Consider the following 18148-nt stretch of genomic DNA (forward strand, 5'->3'; position numbering starts at 1 on the left):
GTGGACCACATGAAGGTTGCAATCTCCCACCCCGCTGTTGTAGTGTAGACGCATGTCTATCCTGTTCACTTCTGAAGTCGCAATGGGAATTCCATGTATTTACCCATAATGGAAACTATATCCATTAATTTCTCAGTTACTAATTAGTAAGTCATAATTAATAAATTGAATTTTAATTGATAATTATTAATGTTTGACGGGGCTGAAGGGCCTGTTTCCATACGGCATCTCTAATTAAATAAAACTAAATATATCACAACCATTACAACCAGTAAAAACCTACTTGTCTTTTCCCCCCTTTCCCGACACACTGACCACAATTCACAACAATAACGGCATCGATTTTTGATGTTTCTTTAAATTTCAAATGACAATTTCCACTTATACGTAGAATATGTTTTTGATTCTTTGCTGGAGTATTTTTAGCATCATAGTCCCACAGCAAACCTCTTTGTGCTAATTTCCAGGAGTTTGAGGTTACATGGGCTGACCGGGATTTGGTCGGTTGAGAAGGATAGAAGTTTTAAATAATGTTTGGGATATCTTTCAGTTGAGGCAAGGAAATGCACAAATGGGGCATTTTTACACGAGGCAGAGGACTGCCGGGGCAGAGTATTGAGTATAGAATTGGGATGGACACAAAATGCTGGAGTAACTCAGCAGGTCAGGCAGCATCTCTGCAGAGATGGAATGGATGACGTTTCGGGTTGAGACCCTTCAGACTAGACCCTAGACCCTAATCTGAAGAAGGGTCTTGACCCAAAACGGCATCCATTCCTTCTCTCCAGAGATGCTGCTTGTCCCGCTGAGTTACTGCAGTATTTTGTGTCTATCTTCGGTTTAAACCAGCATCTGTAGTTCCTTCTAACATAGAAGTGGGGATGATATGTTACTGTTGTACAAAACATTGGTGAGGAAATATTGTGTCCAGTTTTAGTTACCCTTCTACAGAAAGGTTGACATTCAGCTGGAGTGCAGAGATGATTTACGAGGATGTTGCCAGGATTCGAGGGCTGAGCTACAGGGAGAGATTGGGCAGGATGGGACTTTATTCCTTGGAGTGCAGGAGGATGAGGGATGTTAGTAAAGAGGTGTATAAAATAATGAGGGGAATAGACAGGGTGAATGCACAGAGTCTTTTCCCCAGGAGTAGGGGAATTGAAAGCTACAGGACACAGTTTAAGGTGAGAGGGGAAAGATCTAATAAGAACCTGAGGGGCAACTTTTCACTCAGTAAACAATGGGTATATGGTTTGAGCTCCCAGAGGAGGTAGTTGAGCCGGCTACAATAACAACATGGAAAAGACAGTTGGACAGGTACATGGATGGGAAGGACAGAGGGATATGGGCCAAACTCAGGCAGATGGGACTTGTTTAGAGGGGCACCTTGGTCTGTGTGGACATGTGGTGCTGAAGGGTTTTGATGCTGTAAGGCTCTATCATTCTGTGACGTACTACGTTATGCAATTCTTCCATATGTTTTTACTGCATTTTTCAAGCGTAGTAATAATAATGAAATGTTTCATTGGGTCCAGTATATATTACATGTTTAATTATGTGTAGTGTTAGGGTGATCATTTAATGAAATGAAGGGATTGTAGCGAGTGTGCGAGTGTGCGTAGAGTGATACAGTGAAGGTTATAAATAGAAACATCATTCTGGCAGAGAGATCGTGGATGCGCATTCACCCGGTGAACTGTGCAGAAGGATCTGGTGAGCTGTGGCCAAACCCGGCAGCAGCCCCAGCCCACCAGGACTGGGAACCACCCTGGTAACCGGCAACCCTGGTTGGCCATGTGGACTGGCTCACCCACCCGGAGAATCCGGCTCCCCCACCCGGAGAATCCGGCTCCCCCACCCGGAGAATCCGGCTCCCCCACCCGGAGAATCCGGCTCGCCCACCCGGAGAATCCGGCTCATCCACCCGGAGAATCCGGCTCATCCACCCGGAGAATCCGGCTCACCCACCCGGAGAATCCGGCACCCACCCGGAGAATCCGGCTCATCCACCCGGTAGAATCCGGCTCACCCACCCGGAGAATCCGGCACCCACCCGGAGAATCCAACTCCCACACTCGGAGCATCCGGCTCGCCCACCCGGAGAATCCGGCTCATCCACCCAGACAATCCGACTCACCCACCCGGAGCATCCGGCTCACCCACCCGGAGCATCCGGCTCACCCACCCGGAGCATCCGGCTCACCTGCTCTGGAACCAAACCATGCACCAGCCCCTGCTAGCCCACCCAGCCCCCCCGGACCGATAATCACAGACCCCCGGTAAACCCGGCGTGCCGTGCCGCCGCTGCCTATAAGGGGAGCCACCGAGCCCGGCCCCTCTCGTCCATGGAGAGCAGGGAGGAGGGACCAGGGAGGAGGGGAGCGGGGACAATAGGTGCAGGAGGAGGCCATTCAGCCCCTCGAGCCAGCACTGCCATTCAACGTGATCATGGCTAATCATCCCCAATCAGGAACCCGTTCCTGCCTTCTCCCCATATCCCCTGACCGCGATCTTTAAGAGCCCTATCTAGCTTTCTCTTGAAAACATCCAGAGAACCGGCCTCCACCGCCCTCTGAGGCAGAGAATTCCAGATTCACAACTCTCTGGGTGAAAAGGTTGTTCCTCACCTCTGTTCTAAGTGGCCTCCCCCTTATTCTTAAACTGTGGCCCCTGGTACTGGACTCCCCCAACATCGGGAACATGTTTCCTGCCTCTCCCCTTAATAATCTTATATGTTTCAATAAGATACCCTCTCATCCTTCTAAATTCCAGAGTGGACAAGCCCAGCCGCTCCATTCTCTCAGCATATGACAGTCCCGCCATTCCGGGAATTAACCTCATGAACCTATGCTGCACTTCCTCAATAGCAAGAATGTCCTTTCTCAAATTTGGAGACCAAAACTGCACACAATATTCCAGGTGTGGTCTCAATAGGGCCCTGTACAACTGCAGAAGGACCTCTTTGCTCCTATACGCAACTCCTCTTGTTATGAAGGCCAACATGCCATTTCTTTCTTCACTGCCTGCTGTACCTGCATGCTTACTTTCAGTGACTGATGTACAAGGACCCCAGATCCCGTTGTACTTCCCCTTTTCCTAATTTGACACCATTCTGATAATAATCTGCCTTCCTGTTTTTGTCACCAAAGCGGATAACCTCACATTTATCCACATTAAACTGCATCTGCCATGCATCTGCCCACTCACACAACTTGTCCAAGTCACCCTGCATCCTCATAGCATCTTCTTCACAGTTTACACTGCCACCCAGCTTTGTGTCATTTGCAAATTTGCTAATGTTACTTTGAATCCCTTCATCTAAATGATGAATGTATATTGTAAATAGCTGCGGTCCCAGCACCGAGCCTTACGGTACCCCACTAGTCACTGCCTGCCATTCTGAAAGTGAATGGTCTGACACCTCTGCAGCGGAAAATGCTTCTCTGAATATTCTCAACAATAGTTTAATTTTGTCTTTTATATCAGTCTAGTTTATTGTCATGTGTACCGAGGTACAGTGTAAAGCTTTTTGTCGTGTGATTTCCGGTCAGCGGAAAGACAATACATGATTACAATCGAGCCATTTACAGTGTACAGAAACATGATTAGTGCAAGGTAAAGCCAGCAAAGTCCAGTCAAGGATAGTCTGAGGGACATCAAAGATAGATAATAGTTCAGCGCTGCTCTCTGGTTGTGGTAGGATGATTCAGTTGCCTGATAATGCCTACAATCAGAATTTGATGTTCTAGATTGTTCCCAGGATGAACTGTTGCCATACTTGTGTCAGAATGAAGTTATTGAAGTCTGTGGGAATGCACCAATGGCCATGAATTGTTTTCACTATTTGACAATGTAAATATGCAGTCGGATATGAAAAGGAAGATCATTGTGATGTATCAATAGTTAACATAGAAACATAGAAAATAGGTGCAGGAGTAGAGGCCATTCAGCCCTTCGGGCCTGCACCGCCATTCAATATGATCATGGCTGATCATCCAACTCAGTATCCTGTACCTGCCTTCTCTCCATACCCCCTGATCCCTTTAGCCACAAGGGCCACATCTAACTCCCTCTTAAATATAGCCAATGAACTGGCCTCAACTACCTTCTGTGGCAGAGAGTTCCAGAGATTCACTACTCTTTCTGTGAAAAATGTTTTTCATCATCTCGGTCCTTAACAACATATCAATACTATAATTAAATTATATTTATTATTTCTAGCAACAAATTAGACAGAAACTAAAACTAGCAGTGAAAGGAAGATTGTTCATTGGACTTTGTACATCCTAGTGTGTATAGTTTTTATTGGAATTTACCAAATAAATGTGTTTGTAACTAATTTCACATTTATTTTCAGAATTTTTATAAGACAGAAATAAATAAAGAAGAAATGTACATCCGGTACATACATAAGCTGTATGATTTGCATTTAAAGGCGCAGAATTTTACAGGTATGTAATTGTTGAAGATTGAAGATATTATCCCTTGGCAATTTGTTCACAAGTTATAGTAACAGTCTCGAGATTAAAGGGGAAAAGTAATTATTTATTAATATGTTGGGCTCCAGCAGAAAATATTATTGCCACATTGATTAAATGTTACACAAGAAGTTCTGGCCTGTAGTTCTTACTTTTATTCTTGTCAAGGATGTCATATATATGAAGATAATTCTTATTTCCACTTATTATTTGCAACCCAGTTTTGGTTAAAAGTTACATTCGGTAATTTTGAATTACGTCAGAGATGATTTAACTCTCATTTGTATTTGAGCCATTGCAGATCTTTCCCTGAAACTGGTAACTTATCCAAAGCAAGATTGTTTAGAGATTTAATTTGTGCGGAGTAGGATACCGACTGTCCATCTGTCCACCCAACAGGCTTGACCGCTGGGGGGAGATGGAATCAGACACTGATCAGCAAGGTGCCAACAGATAGAGGTGGCTGATCCCAGGGAATTAAATATAAAAGATTAATAAATTCCCCAACCTAACGGACTAAATATACATTGTCACCTTCATTAACTTTATTATCGTGAAACATTAAGCTCACATCTATGATCTAAAGAGATGTGTTTTTCTATTGTAATTGGTTGTTGTTGATGTGTGTTTGCCTTTGTTCCATGATGCAGAAGCTGCCTACACCCTGCTGTTGTACGATGAGCTCCTGGAGTGGTCAGAACGGCCGCTGCGAGAATTCCTTCACTACCCCATGCAAACAGAGTGGCAGCGCAAAGAGATCCTCCATCTCACCATCATCCAGAACTTTGACAAGGGCAAAGTAAGACCACAACTGCAACTAGAGTCTGTCTGCCCGAACATCTGTGTCTGTCCATCCACCAGTCCTGTCCAACTGTCCATCAGGCTTTGATTGCCTGTTGCTGCCTCCTGCAACCGGGCCTCCTCTCTGTATTCATTCCATCACCCTGACATCCATTCTCTTATTTGCTTTAAACAAACCACCAAGTGCTGGAGTAACTCAGCGGGTCAGGCAGCATCTTGGACTTTAGTTTAATTTAGAGATGCAGCACGGAAACAGGCCCTTCGGCCCATCTATAACCGTGCCAGCCCCACCATCACCATGCCAACCGCACCAACCCACCGTGACCATGCCAACCCCACCATCACCGTGCCAACCCACCATCACCGCACCAACCCACCATCACCGCACCAACCCACCGTGACCGCACCAACCCACCATCACCGTGCCAACCCACCGTGACCATGCCAACCCCACCATCACCGTGCCAACTCACCATCACCGTGCCAATCCCACCAACCGTCACCCCACCGTAACCCAACCCACCATCACCGTGCCAACCCACCCATCACCGTGCCAACCCCACTATAACCGCGCCAACCCACCATCACCGTGCCAATCCACCATCACCGTGCCAACCCCACCATCACCGCACCAAACTCACCATCACCGTGCCAATCCACCATCACCGCACCAACCCACCATCACCATGCCAACCCACCATCACCGTGCCAACCCACCATCACTGTGCCAACCCACCATCACCGCACCAACCCCACCACCACCGTGCCAACCCACCATCACCGTGCCAACCCACCGTGACCATGCCAACCCCACCATCACCGTGCCAACCCACCATCACCGTGCCAACCCACCCTCACCGTGCCAACCCCACCATCACCGTGCCAACCAGCAATCCACAAGGGACAATTTACGATTTACAGAAACTAATTAACCTACAAACCTGTACGTCTTTGGATTGTGGGAGGAAACCGGATCACCCGGAGAAAATCCACGTGGTCACAGGGAGAACGTACAGAATGCTATTTGCTCTAAAACAGTTTCCACGAGAAGGCAAACTGCCTGACCCACTACATTATGCCAGCACTTGGTGTTTTTTTAATATATAAATCAGCGTCTGCAGTTCTGGGCTTCTCCATTTTCTGGTCGACAAAAAATGCTGGGAGTTACTCAGCGGGACAGGCAGCATCTCTGGAGAGAAGGAATGGGCGACGTTTCGGGTCGAGACCCTTCTTCAGACTGATGTCGGGAGTGGATGGGGCGACAGAGATAGAATGTAGTCGGAGGCAGTAAGACTGGTGGGAGAACTGGGAAGGGGAGGGATGGAAAGAGAAGGAAAGCAAGGGCTATTTGAAGTTAGAGAAGTCAATGTTCATACTGCTGGGGTGTAAGCTGCCAAAGTGAAATATGAGGTGCTGTTCCTCCAATTTGCACTGGGCCTCATTCTGACAATGGAGGAGGCCCAGGACAGAAAGGTCAGATTGGGAATGGGAGGGGGAGTTGAAGTGCTGGGCAACCGGGAGATCAGGTAGGTTAAGGCGGACTGAGCGGAAGTGTTTAGCGAACCGATTGCCGAGCCTGCGCTTGGTCTCTCATTTTCTGATCTGATACCGAGTTTCCTTCATTTGTCCCCGGCCTCTCATGCTGCTTCAGTAGGGTCCTTGTCCTTGTCCTTCAGTAGGATCTAGTTGGTGGGAAAATGCTAAAATACTTCTTCAGTATATATTAATTAATTGCTTAATTGTGTGGCCTTAATTCAATTGCAGCTTTCGCATAATCTTAATTTTTTTTTTTACGGGGGTGAAAACTGAGTTTTGCAAACTGATAATAAATGTATGCCTTTAGCATGGCGTTTAAATGGAAATAAGTGTATGTGTGGCCTTGTGTAGGTGTTAAAGCAATTGTGGTCTGCAGAATGTCTCATTGTCCCTACACAGAGCCTGATAGTCTGACAAGGATGACTTGTCATCTTCTTCTTTTGTGTGGCGTGCACAGCCTAAAGTTGTTGGACAATTTGTTCTATTTGATCTTGTTTGTGCACGTCGAGTTGATTGCATTAGTCGACCACGTGAAGGTTGCAATCTTCCACCCCAATGACTTCTCTGTAGAATGCTCAGTCTGTTAATGTAACTGCCTCTCTGCTGCTACCCAGTCAGACATTATTGCAATTTATAGCTACAGAATTGTACTACTTTCAAAAGCCAGAGGCATTAAATTATAATTAACTATTGCGGTAAGTGGAATATCCAGCGATAAATAGGATTTCAATTGAATACTTTGTTCCTTCAAGGGCTCAAATCTTTACCTATCGAAATGTCTAACTTTGTGTTTTGATTTTTGGTATTATTATTCATTGTTTGTGGAAAAATACTGAGTGCGTTTTCTCACAAAGTGCGCTGTTTGATTGCTGTATGTATAACAGCAAGGCCCGCTAAATTCCTTTGGTTATTCTATTCCGATAGCTTTGTATAGAGAAAGTATGTGATACTTGTTTATGTTATGAGAGCATCTTTATAATTTGAAATGTCTTCCAGCAGGTGTAATTGTTGCATCTGTAATATTCTGAAGTTGTTTCTTTGACATTGGACAGAGCTCAATTATATTGATCCCATTTTGTCAATTGTTATTAACATAGAAACATAGAAAATAGGTGCAGGAGTAGAGGCCATTCGGCCCTTCGAGCATGCACCGCCATTCAATATGATCATGGCTGATCATCCAACTCAGTATCCAACTCAGCCTTCTCTCCATACCCCCTGATCCCTTTAGCCACAAGGGCCACATCTAACTCCCTCTTAAATATAGCCAATGAACTGGCATCAACTACCTTCTGTGGCAGAGAATTCCAGAGATTCACCACTCTCTGTGTGAAAAATGTTTTTCTCATCTCGGTCCTAAAGGATTTCCCCTTTATCCTTAAACTGTGACCCCTTGTTCTGGACTTCCCCAACATCGGGAACAATCTTCCTGCATCTAGCCTGTCCAACCCCTTAAGAATTTTGTACGTTTCTATAAGATTTCCCCTCAATCTTCTAAATTCTAGCAAGTACAAGCCGAGTCTATCCAGTCTTTCTTCATATGAAAGTCCTGACATCCCAGGAATCAGTCTGGTGAACCTTCTCTGTACTCCCTCTATGCCAAGAATGTCTTTCCTCTGATTTGGAGACCAAAACTGTACGCAATACTCCAGGTGTGGTCTCACCAAGACCCTGTACAACTGCAGTAGAACCTCCCTGCTCCTATACTCAAATCCTTTTGCTATGAAATGGTTTGATTGGTATTGACAAACTAGCCAACGGAGGGAGAAAAGATAAATTGGTTAGATTTGTGGACTTTTTGTTGGCTTTGTATGTTTTATATTTCTGAGGTTTGGACTTTGGAAAGAGCAACTATATATTTTTCCCAAGTTTCATTGGTGAATCAGTTGTTGCCCACATCACAAGGGCTGATAATATTTGCCGTGATCTTAATGTAATATGAAATGTGACTTTCTTCTGGCTAATGAACTAGTATTTGACTGCTGACATAAGTTAGCATGGTTGGTTAAACCCTTGGGAGGGGATCCAGCTAGAATGGCAACTCTAGCAGCATGGTGGCGCAGCGGTAGAGTTGCTGCCTTTACAGCGCCGGGCACCTGTCCAGTAAACTGAGTCTTCTTCTTGCGTATGGCGTTCACAGCCTAAAGTTGTAGGTCAACTTGTTCTATTTGATCTTGTCTGTGCTCGCCGGGTTGATTGCATTGGTTAAAACAGGGTGGAGGTTACAATCTCCCACCCCAGTAAACTGAGCGATTGTGTGTTGGTGAATGAAGGAATGCTGACAGCTGAATGATAACAGCAAAACCAGTCGCTAGTGTTTGCAATTGTTGAAAATGTTCATGCACTGTATCTACTGCCTTCCTTAACAAGGACGAGAACTAAACATAAAGTGGGAAACAAGTTGCAATGATGTGATAGGGGCTTTGAATTCTCCCTATTGGTCCAATGCTAGAGGTGGCTCGGACTAGATAACGAGTTTCTCTGTGATGGCGCTCCCGCTGGCTGTGGACAGGTGTCCATGGCTCCAGGTGTCCACGGCTTCAGGTGTTCATGGCTCCAGGTGACCGCGGCTCCAGGTGGCTCCAGGTGTGTCCCCTTCACCTTGTACCTGTCCTCTGGTCCTCGATTCCCCTACTCTGGGCAAGAGACTGTGCATTTACCCGATCTATTCCTCTCATGATTTTATACAGTGTCTTCAGAGGGCAATGTCTTCACACATTTGTCCAATAAGGAGTTCAATATCTTCAATAGGAGTAAAGTCGCCACAGGAGAATCTGTGCCATCTCCAGCGTGTGTGAAACATGGAAACATGGAAAATAGGTGTAGGAGTAGGCCATTCAGCCCTTCGAGCCAGCACTGCCATTCAATACGATCATGGCTGATCATCCAAAATCTGTACCCTGTTCCTGCTTTCTCCCCGTATCCCTTGATTCTGTGAGCCCGAAGAGTTAAATCTAACTCTCTCTTGAAAACATCCAGTGAATTGGCTGTTTTGGCCGTGACCCTGCCTGGTGACAGGGCTGTGAGATCCCTGACGTTGGGGCATTGGCTGCAGAGTGACCTGCCTCTATGCAGTAGTGGACAACAGTGTAAAAGATTCACAGGTTAGTGAATGAGGCCTGTAGATGACCAACACTGGAGATGTGGACACATTTATTTTGCAGTTTCCTGCCCGTGCTTCTGGAGATATCAGTTGCAGCAGAAAATTCAAAACAAGTTTCCATAAAGCTCTTTGGGGAATATTTGTGCCTTGCTGCTGGTTCTCATTGTGGAGCCTGGTTGTAGATCAGTGAGTAATACACACACAATGCTGTTGTGAGGTGTCGCTGTGTCTGGGTGTAATCATTCACACACAAGGCTCTCTAGCCTCTGACTCAAATACAGCTGTACAATGGGGACAGATCGTGGCACTGCTGGGATCTAATGCCAGGAGGTGGGAGGAGTCGTCAAGTCCACCTTCGGGGCAAAGCAGATGGATGAGCAAAGTGCTGCAGCCCCAGATTACTTTTATCATAAGACAATAATGCCCACAGGAGCAGAATTAGGCCATTCAGCCCATCGTGTCTGCGATCATGGCTGATCTATCTCTTCCTCTCAACCCCATTCTCCTGCCTTGTCCCTGTTCCCTTTGTCCCTTTACTAATCAAGCCTTACTAATTAACCCTTTCCTGTCAGGATGTTTCCACTAGTGGGAGATGTAGATCAGTGCATGTTCCTTTAACATAGTGACCTCCCCACCACTAACCACTCCCCATTGTCTCCAGTATAATTGTAGTGTCCCCACCTCTAGCTTGTTCTCTAGCTCCAGTGATGACCACGGACAGCTATTGCATAGTGTGTATCAGTGAATGTAATAAACAGTTATAGTAAAAGACTCTGTGTGGAATCAAGTCGTTTTACAGGAGAGTCTAGAGGGCACAGCCTCAGAATTAAAGGACGTTCTTTTAGGAAGGAGATGAGGAGACATTTCTTTAATCAGAGGGTGGTGAATCTGTGGAATTTTTTACCACAGACGGCTGTGGAGGCCAAGTCAATGGATATTTTTTAGGCAGAGATGAATAGATTCTTGATCAGTACGGGTGTCAGAGGTTATAGGGAGAAGGCAGGAGAATGGGGTTAGGAGGGAGAGATAGATCAGCCATGATTGAATGGGGGGAGTAGACTTGATGGGCCGAATGGTCTAATTCTGCTCCTATCACTTATGACCTTATGATAGTCAGCTGCCTGCTTCACCTGTGACACCTACACTGGGTATGTGGGGCATTACAAGGCCAGGAGAAATCCTCGATGTTAACGTCACAGCCGCTGTGAAAGTTACCCCGACCCACAACTGTTCTCCTTCAGCAACAATAATGTGTAACTTGGGGAATCGTCAAACAGAAGATCAAGTACAATAAATGTAAACCTTGAATGGACATGTTTGATTAGGATGAAGACACAAGGAACTGCAGATGCTGGTTTAAAAAAGTGACACAAAGTGCTGGAGTAACTCAGCGGGTCAGGCAGCATCTGTGGAGAACATGGATAGGTGACGTTTCACACAGTGCTGGAGTAATTCAGCAGGTCAGGCAGCATCTGTGGAGAACATGGATAGGTGACGTTTCACAGAGTGCTGGAGTAACTCAGCGGGTCAGGCAGCATCTATGGAGAACATGGATAGGTGACGTTTCGAGTTGAGTCCCTTCAGACATGTATTCGGTGGGGGGGGGGGGGGGAGAGAAAGCTGGAAGAGAGGTGGGGGTAGGACAAAGCCTGGCGGGTGATAGGTGGATGCAGGTGAGGGAGAGTTGATTGGCAGAAGGGGAGAAATTAGCGCAAATCCAGGTGAGGCACAGGGAAATGTGGGGGGGGGGGGGGGGGGGGGGGGGGGAGGTTGTATGTAAGTTAGTTACTGAAAATTGGAGAATTGTGTCCATCCTGCTGGGGTGTAAGCTACCCAATTATAATATGAGTTGCAATTCCTCTAATTTCAGTGTGGCCTCACTCTGACAATGGAGGAGGCTCAAGACGGGAAAGGTCAGTGTTGGAATGGGAAGGGGGGTTAAAGTGTTTGGCAACTGGGAGATCCAGCAGGCCTTGGCGGACTGAGCGCAAGTGTTCAGTGAAATGGTCGCCAAATCTATGTTTGGTCTCGCCGATGTACAATTACACTCTTGTAGCCCTGTAGTGGTAAATGACTTCATGTCATTTGTCAGCTCACTGAATCACTGAAGCCACTTTGTCAAGGGACAAGTGTTTGTGTGGTGTTGGTTATAGAATTGCTAGTGATCATGGTTGACTTCAGTGGGGGCATTGGGAGTGGTCATAGAAACATAGAAAATAGGTACAGGAGTAGGCCATTCGGCCCCTTGAGCCAGCACCGCCATTCAATATGATCATGGCTGATCATCCAAAATCAGTGTCCCGTTCCTGCTTTTTCCCCATATCCCTTGATTCTGTTAGCCCTAAGCCTAAGAGCTAAATCTAACTCTCTGTTGAAAACATCCAGTGAATCGGCCTCCACTGCCTTCTGTGGCAGAGAATTCCACAGATTCACAACTCTCTGGATGAAAAAGATTTTCCTCATAGCACAGGAGAGTGAACCATGCTTGACCCGAGCTCTGGCAAAGTTTGCTGCAGGATCTGCCAAGGCAAAGCATGGAAAGCTGCCACTGAATAATGCATCCCACACTTGCTGGTAGCATGGCCCAAGTGTCTGTGAAACATAGCCAATCCATTTTGGCAATGGAACACATTGCAACAGCTGCAGGACACACGTCAGCCAGGGAACCTGCACTGCTTCCACCCAGTTTGGTACACACAGAGACTATTAGTTTCTTCTCTAAAAGTAGTTGTAAATGTGAAATAAAAGTAAATTATCCTCAGCAGCATTAGTGACAGTAGAAACAATGTGTATGAAGGAACTGCAGCTGCTGGGTTAAACCAAAGATATACACAAAAAGTTGGAGTAACTCAGCAGGCCAGGCAGCTTCTCAGACTGAAGAAGGGTCTGGACCCGAAACGCCACCCATTCCTTCTCTCCAGAGATGCTGCCTGTCCCACTGAGTCACTCCAGCGTTCTGTGAAACATCACCCATTCCTTCTCTCCAGAGATAATATACAATAGGTGCAGGAGTAGGCCATTTGGCCCTTCGAGCCAGCACCACCATTCAATGTGATCATGGCTGATCATCCCCAATCAGTACCCCGTTCCTGCCTTCTCCCCATATCCCCTGACTCCATTATCTTTAAGAGCCCTATCTAGCTCTCTCTTGAAAGTATCCAGAGAACCTGCCTCCACCGCCCTCTGAGGCAGAGAATTCCACAGGTTCAGGTTCGATGCTGAGCCCTTTGCTATTTGTGGTTTATATCGATGAATTGGATGAGAATGGAGAAGGCATGATTAGTAAGTTTGCAGATGATACTTCAATAGTTGGTATCACAGACAATGAAGAAGGGTATCAATAATTACAGCAGGATCTTGATCCATTAGCAATTGTGCAGAGGAATGACAAATGAAGTTTAATTAAGCTAAGTGTGAGGTGTTTGCATTTTGTGTAACCAGGCTAGGACCTTCACAGTGAATGGCAGCTTCCTAAGGAATGTTTTAGAATCGAATGATCACATAGTTCCCTGAAAGAGATGTCACAGGCAGACTACGTGAAGAAGGCTTTCGCCCCACTATACAGACTCATTATAACTCAAATCCTCACTACTGGTTACATCCTTATACATCTTGTGTACAGGCTGTCCACTTTAATGACATCCCTCATATAGCAGAGTAACGAGAGTGGTGCAAGTTCTCCACAAGTGGCCTTGCCAATGTCTCGTATGGTTTAATGTCACTTCCCAACTCCTGTTCTCAATATCCTGAGTGTTGCCATATGCCTCCTTCACCATTATATCCAGCAGACATGCCTCTTTCAAGGGATGACATCTGCTCACGTTTGTGGGTTCAGTAATTCTACAGGTTCTCTTGGTGTCTTTCAACTGGTACCTGGTAAATCACCAGTGAACGGTTTAGAGGGATGTGGGCTAAATGCGGGCTAGTGGGACTAACATAGATGGGGCATCTTGTTCGACATGGACCCATGTTGGGAATGACTGGAGATTTAGTACCAGATCTCACCCTGTTTCAGTGTTCATCTAATCCATTGGCTCCTCATTGTACATCCAAACCAACCTTCCTTTCCATCGTTGAGTTGGGATGGAATCTGATGAATTTTATACCTGGTTCTCAGTGTTAATAAAGTAACATAGAAACGGCCATTCGGCCCTTCGAGCCAGCACCGCCATTCAATATGATCATGGCTGATCATCCACAATCAGCACCCCGTTCCTGCTTTTTCCTCATATCCCTTGATTCCGTTAGCCCTAAGAGCTATATCTAACTCTCCCTTGAAAACATCCAGTGAATTGGCCTCCACTGCCTACTGTGGCAGACAATTCCACAGATTCACAACTCTCTGGGTGAAAACATTTTTCGTCATCTAAGTCCTAAATGGCTTGCCCCTTATTCTTAAACTGTTTTCCCTGGTTCTGGACTCCCCCAACATCGGGAACATTTTTCCTGTGTCTAGCCCATCCAATCCCTTAAGAATTTTATATGTTTCTATAAGATTGCCTCTCATCCTTTTAAAGCCGCCTAAATTCCAGTGAATTCCAGTACAAACATTGTCTTGTTTTCTTTTTTCTAGTGCTGGGAAAATGGGATAATTCTTTGCCGTGAATTAGCTGACCAATACGAGAGTTTCTACGATTACCGCAACCTAAGCAAGATGAGGGTAAAGTATCGTTTAAGAGTTGAATCAAGAGTTGATACATATAATGTGTGAAAAGTCTGTGTTAAGAACAGATGTGATTGTGAGTTGCGGTATTTATTTGTGCACTCATTCACCAGATGATGGAAGCTGCTTTCTACGACAAAATTATGGACCAACAGCGTCTAGAACCTGAATTTTTCCGGGTTGGATTTTACGGGAAGAAATTTCCATTCTTCCTCCGAGTGAGTATATAATCTAAGATCCATGTGATTTAAACATAGAATCTTCACTTGCCACATTTACAATGCAAATATATAAAGGTAGTGATTATAGTTTGGAGAATGGTTCGTTTGTTAACTGATGATGAGTTTTGACAATATAATAGTTGCGGAGAGGAGAGTATTTGTCTGCCTGTGTGAAGTGTGTGGGCTGATCAATGCAGAGTGTGGTGTGGAGCAGAATCGGTGGGGAGAAAGGAGAGCCATCGGTATTTCCCCAAACAACAAGACTTGTAATTACTGCCTGCGGCTGGAAATCCTTCCACCAATTTGACATGAGACGTAATTTTCCCCACATGATCTTTGTGTTCAAAATAACCCCAACGCACCAATTTCCCAGATTATGCTCCTCACTCTGTCACAGAAAATGATAAGCACAAGAAAGATTTAAATAAATATATAAATCACAATTATTTGTGGGGTTTTTCAATATTGATGTGCCCTGACTTGGTGCTGATAGGTTTAGAATGACTTCACAATGGGACTAGAAACTTTTCCCCACATCCTCCAGCCCACAAGCGGGGACCACTGTCTTTGTGAAAGCTGGCAGTGATGTCTGTTCAAAGTGACCACCCTGGGTTCAGCTGATCTATTGGAAGCATCTCTGGAAGATGGAGCCTCATCAACACATCTGGAAGAACATCTGGCTGGGTGGGTGCAGGACAGGTATGTGTAGAAAGGAACTACAGATGCAGGTTAACACTGACGGCCTCATCTCTCTGGCCACGGGCCGCCAGTGAGATGTTCTAAGCACAAAGGAAGAGCAGCTTTGGGAGAGCATTTTACACCAATAATTCTGAGAATCTCAGTGAATCAACGATGCAACAAAATACTCGGCTATGAAACTTTGTCCCACAACTTGGACACGACACATCCTGGACCCTGGTTACACCAACATCAGTCCCAGGCTGGAGGGAGTGGTAAAACCGTCACCTTCTTCAATGGTCCTTCATTCTCACATGTACCAAGGGACAGTGAATTATTTTTCTGCAGCCGGATCAGGAGGTTATTGTCGTACAATAAGTACACAATGCATGGAAACAGCCCACTGAGCCTACACGCAAGAGACACCAGTATTGGGGCCATTCCCCAGTCCCCAGTCCCCAGTCCCCAGTCACCAAATCACCAAACTCGGTAACCTGGGCATCGACCCCTCCCTCTGCAACTGGATACTGGACTTTCTAACCAACAGACCCCAGTCTGTGAGGTTAGACAAGCACACCTCTTCAACCCTCACCCTGAACACCGGCGTTCCACAGGGCTGTGTGCTGAGCCCCCTCCTCTACTCCTTCTTCACCTATGACTGCACACCTGTACATGGTACTAACACCATCATCAAGTATGCAGATGATACAACGGTGATTGGCCTCATCAGCAACAACGATGAGCTGGCCTACAGGGAGGAGGTCCAGCACTTAGCAGCATGGTGCGCTGACAACAACCTGGCCCTTAATTCCAAGAAGACCAAGGAGCTCATTGTAGACTTCAGGAAGTCCAGAGGCGGCACGCACACCCCCATCCACATTAACGGGACGGAGGTGGAAAGTGTTTCTAGCTTCAGGTTCCTGGGAGTCAACATCTCCGATGACCTCTCTTGGACCCACAATACCTCTACTCTGATCAAGAAGGCTCATCAGCGTCTCTTCTTCCTGAGGAGACTGTAGAAGGTCCATCTGTCTCCTCAGATCCTGGTGACCTTCTACCGCTGCACCATCGGGAGCATCCTTACCAACTGCATCACAGTATGGTATGGCAACTGCTCTGTCTCAGACCGGAAGGCATTGCAGAGGGTGGTGAAAATTGCCCAACGCATCACCGGTTCCACGCTCCCCTCCATTGAGTCTGTCCAAAGCAAGCGCTGTCTGCGGAGGGCGCTCAGCATCGCCAAGGACTGCTCTCACCCCAACCATGGACTGTTTACCCTCCTACCATCCGGGAGGCGCTACAGGTCTCTCCGTTGCCGAACCAGCAGGTCGAGGAACAGCTTCTTTCCGGCGGCTGTCACTCTACTCAACAACGTACCTCGGTGACTGCCAATCACCCCCCCCCCCCCCCCCCTGGACACTTATTATTATTTATTCAAATCGTTTGCTATGTCGCTCTTCAAGGGAGATGCTAAATGCATTTCGTTGTCTCTGTACTGTACACTGACAATGACAATTAAAATTGAATCTGAATCTGAATCTGTCCCCAGTCCCCAGTCCCCAGTCCCAGCTGCAGCCAGCCATCAAAGCTGTTTGCAGCCATTGCCTCTGTCTGGATCGCCCTGTGAACAGTCAACCTGTCCTCTCCTCACTTGGCCACCTCTAGCCTTCGTGCCCCAGAGATGCCCCCTACAGACTTGGCTCGCTGCCTGAAGATTACACGTGACATGGGGAGATGAAGAAAGAGTTTACTCCCCAGAAATAAACTCATCCAGAACAAGGGGATTCTCATCCCTTTCCAAAATAATTACCCACCACCTAACCGTGACGCGTTCCCGCTGGGCGTTCCCGCTGGGCGACGGGGAGAGCAGGTTTGGCAACATTCTCTCCCTTCACTCTGCAAATACAGCATGCCACAGGAGGATGGAAGCAAGAGGGAGTAAAGAGCATTCACTGAGACCAACTGAAGGGGTTACATCTATTTATAAATAGAACGCAGAGATGAAAAACCTTTAAATAACCTCTTTTGTTTACAGATAATGGACCTTTCAACCACGTTGACTATCTTGTCATCAAGTGAACTCGAGAATGTCTGAAATTGTTGATGAATAACTAGGCTGTTTTAGAAATATATTTTAGATTTTTTTTAAATTTTAGAAAATCTGTTTTAGAAATATATTTTAAAGTAACTTTCTATTCCTCAGTGTCATTATATTTCCCAATGCTGGAAACATCAGGGCATGGAGGAGGTTTACCAGAATGATGTCTGGATTACAGGGTATTAGCTACAGGGAGAGGTTGCACAGACTTGAATTGTCTTCTCTACAATGCCAGAGATTGAGGGGGGACCTGATAGAACTATAGATTAATATGGGCGGCATAACTTGGGTCAGTGGGGGCGCTGTGAGCCGGCAGCCCTGCCAGCAGCGTGTTAGTTTTTTTTTTGTTTTTTTTTTTTTTTAGTGTGTCTTAATGTGTGTTTTTAATGTTTCTCTGTGTGTTGTGTGGGTGGTGGTGGGGGGGGGGGGGGGGGGGGGGAAACAGCTTTGGTCGCCTCCTCCACGGAGAGGCGACTTTTTCCATGTCGCCTCCCCCATGGCCTAACATCGAGGATCAGTGCGGCCTTTCCCTGTAGCTAATGCCCTAAATGGCCCAGGGGTAGGCCATTT

General features: G+C 46.2%; 1 protein-coding gene across 5 annotated transcripts in view; it reads left to right on the forward strand.

Annotated features, from left to right (window-relative positions):
- Positions 1–18148, forward strand: part of dock4 (dedicator of cytokinesis 4) — a 238917-nt gene that overhangs the window by 187385 nt on the left and 33384 nt on the right. For all 5 annotated transcript variants that reach the window (XM_055650008.1, XM_055650011.1, XM_055650009.1 and 2 more), the window contains 4 exons: positions 4358–4451; positions 5129–5277; positions 14492–14578; positions 14695–14799. In XM_055650008.1, coding sequence (XP_055505983.1) covers positions 4358–4451; positions 5129–5277; positions 14492–14578; positions 14695–14799 — 435 coding nt within the window. The remainder of the gene's footprint in view (positions 1–4357; positions 4452–5128; positions 5278–14491; positions 14579–14694; positions 14800–18148) is intronic.

This window comes from Leucoraja erinacea, chromosome 19 (assembly GCF_028641065.1).
Source record: "Leucoraja erinacea ecotype New England chromosome 19, Leri_hhj_1, whole genome shotgun sequence".
Lineage (NCBI taxonomy): Eukaryota > Metazoa > Chordata > Chondrichthyes > Rajiformes > Rajidae > Leucoraja > Leucoraja erinaceus.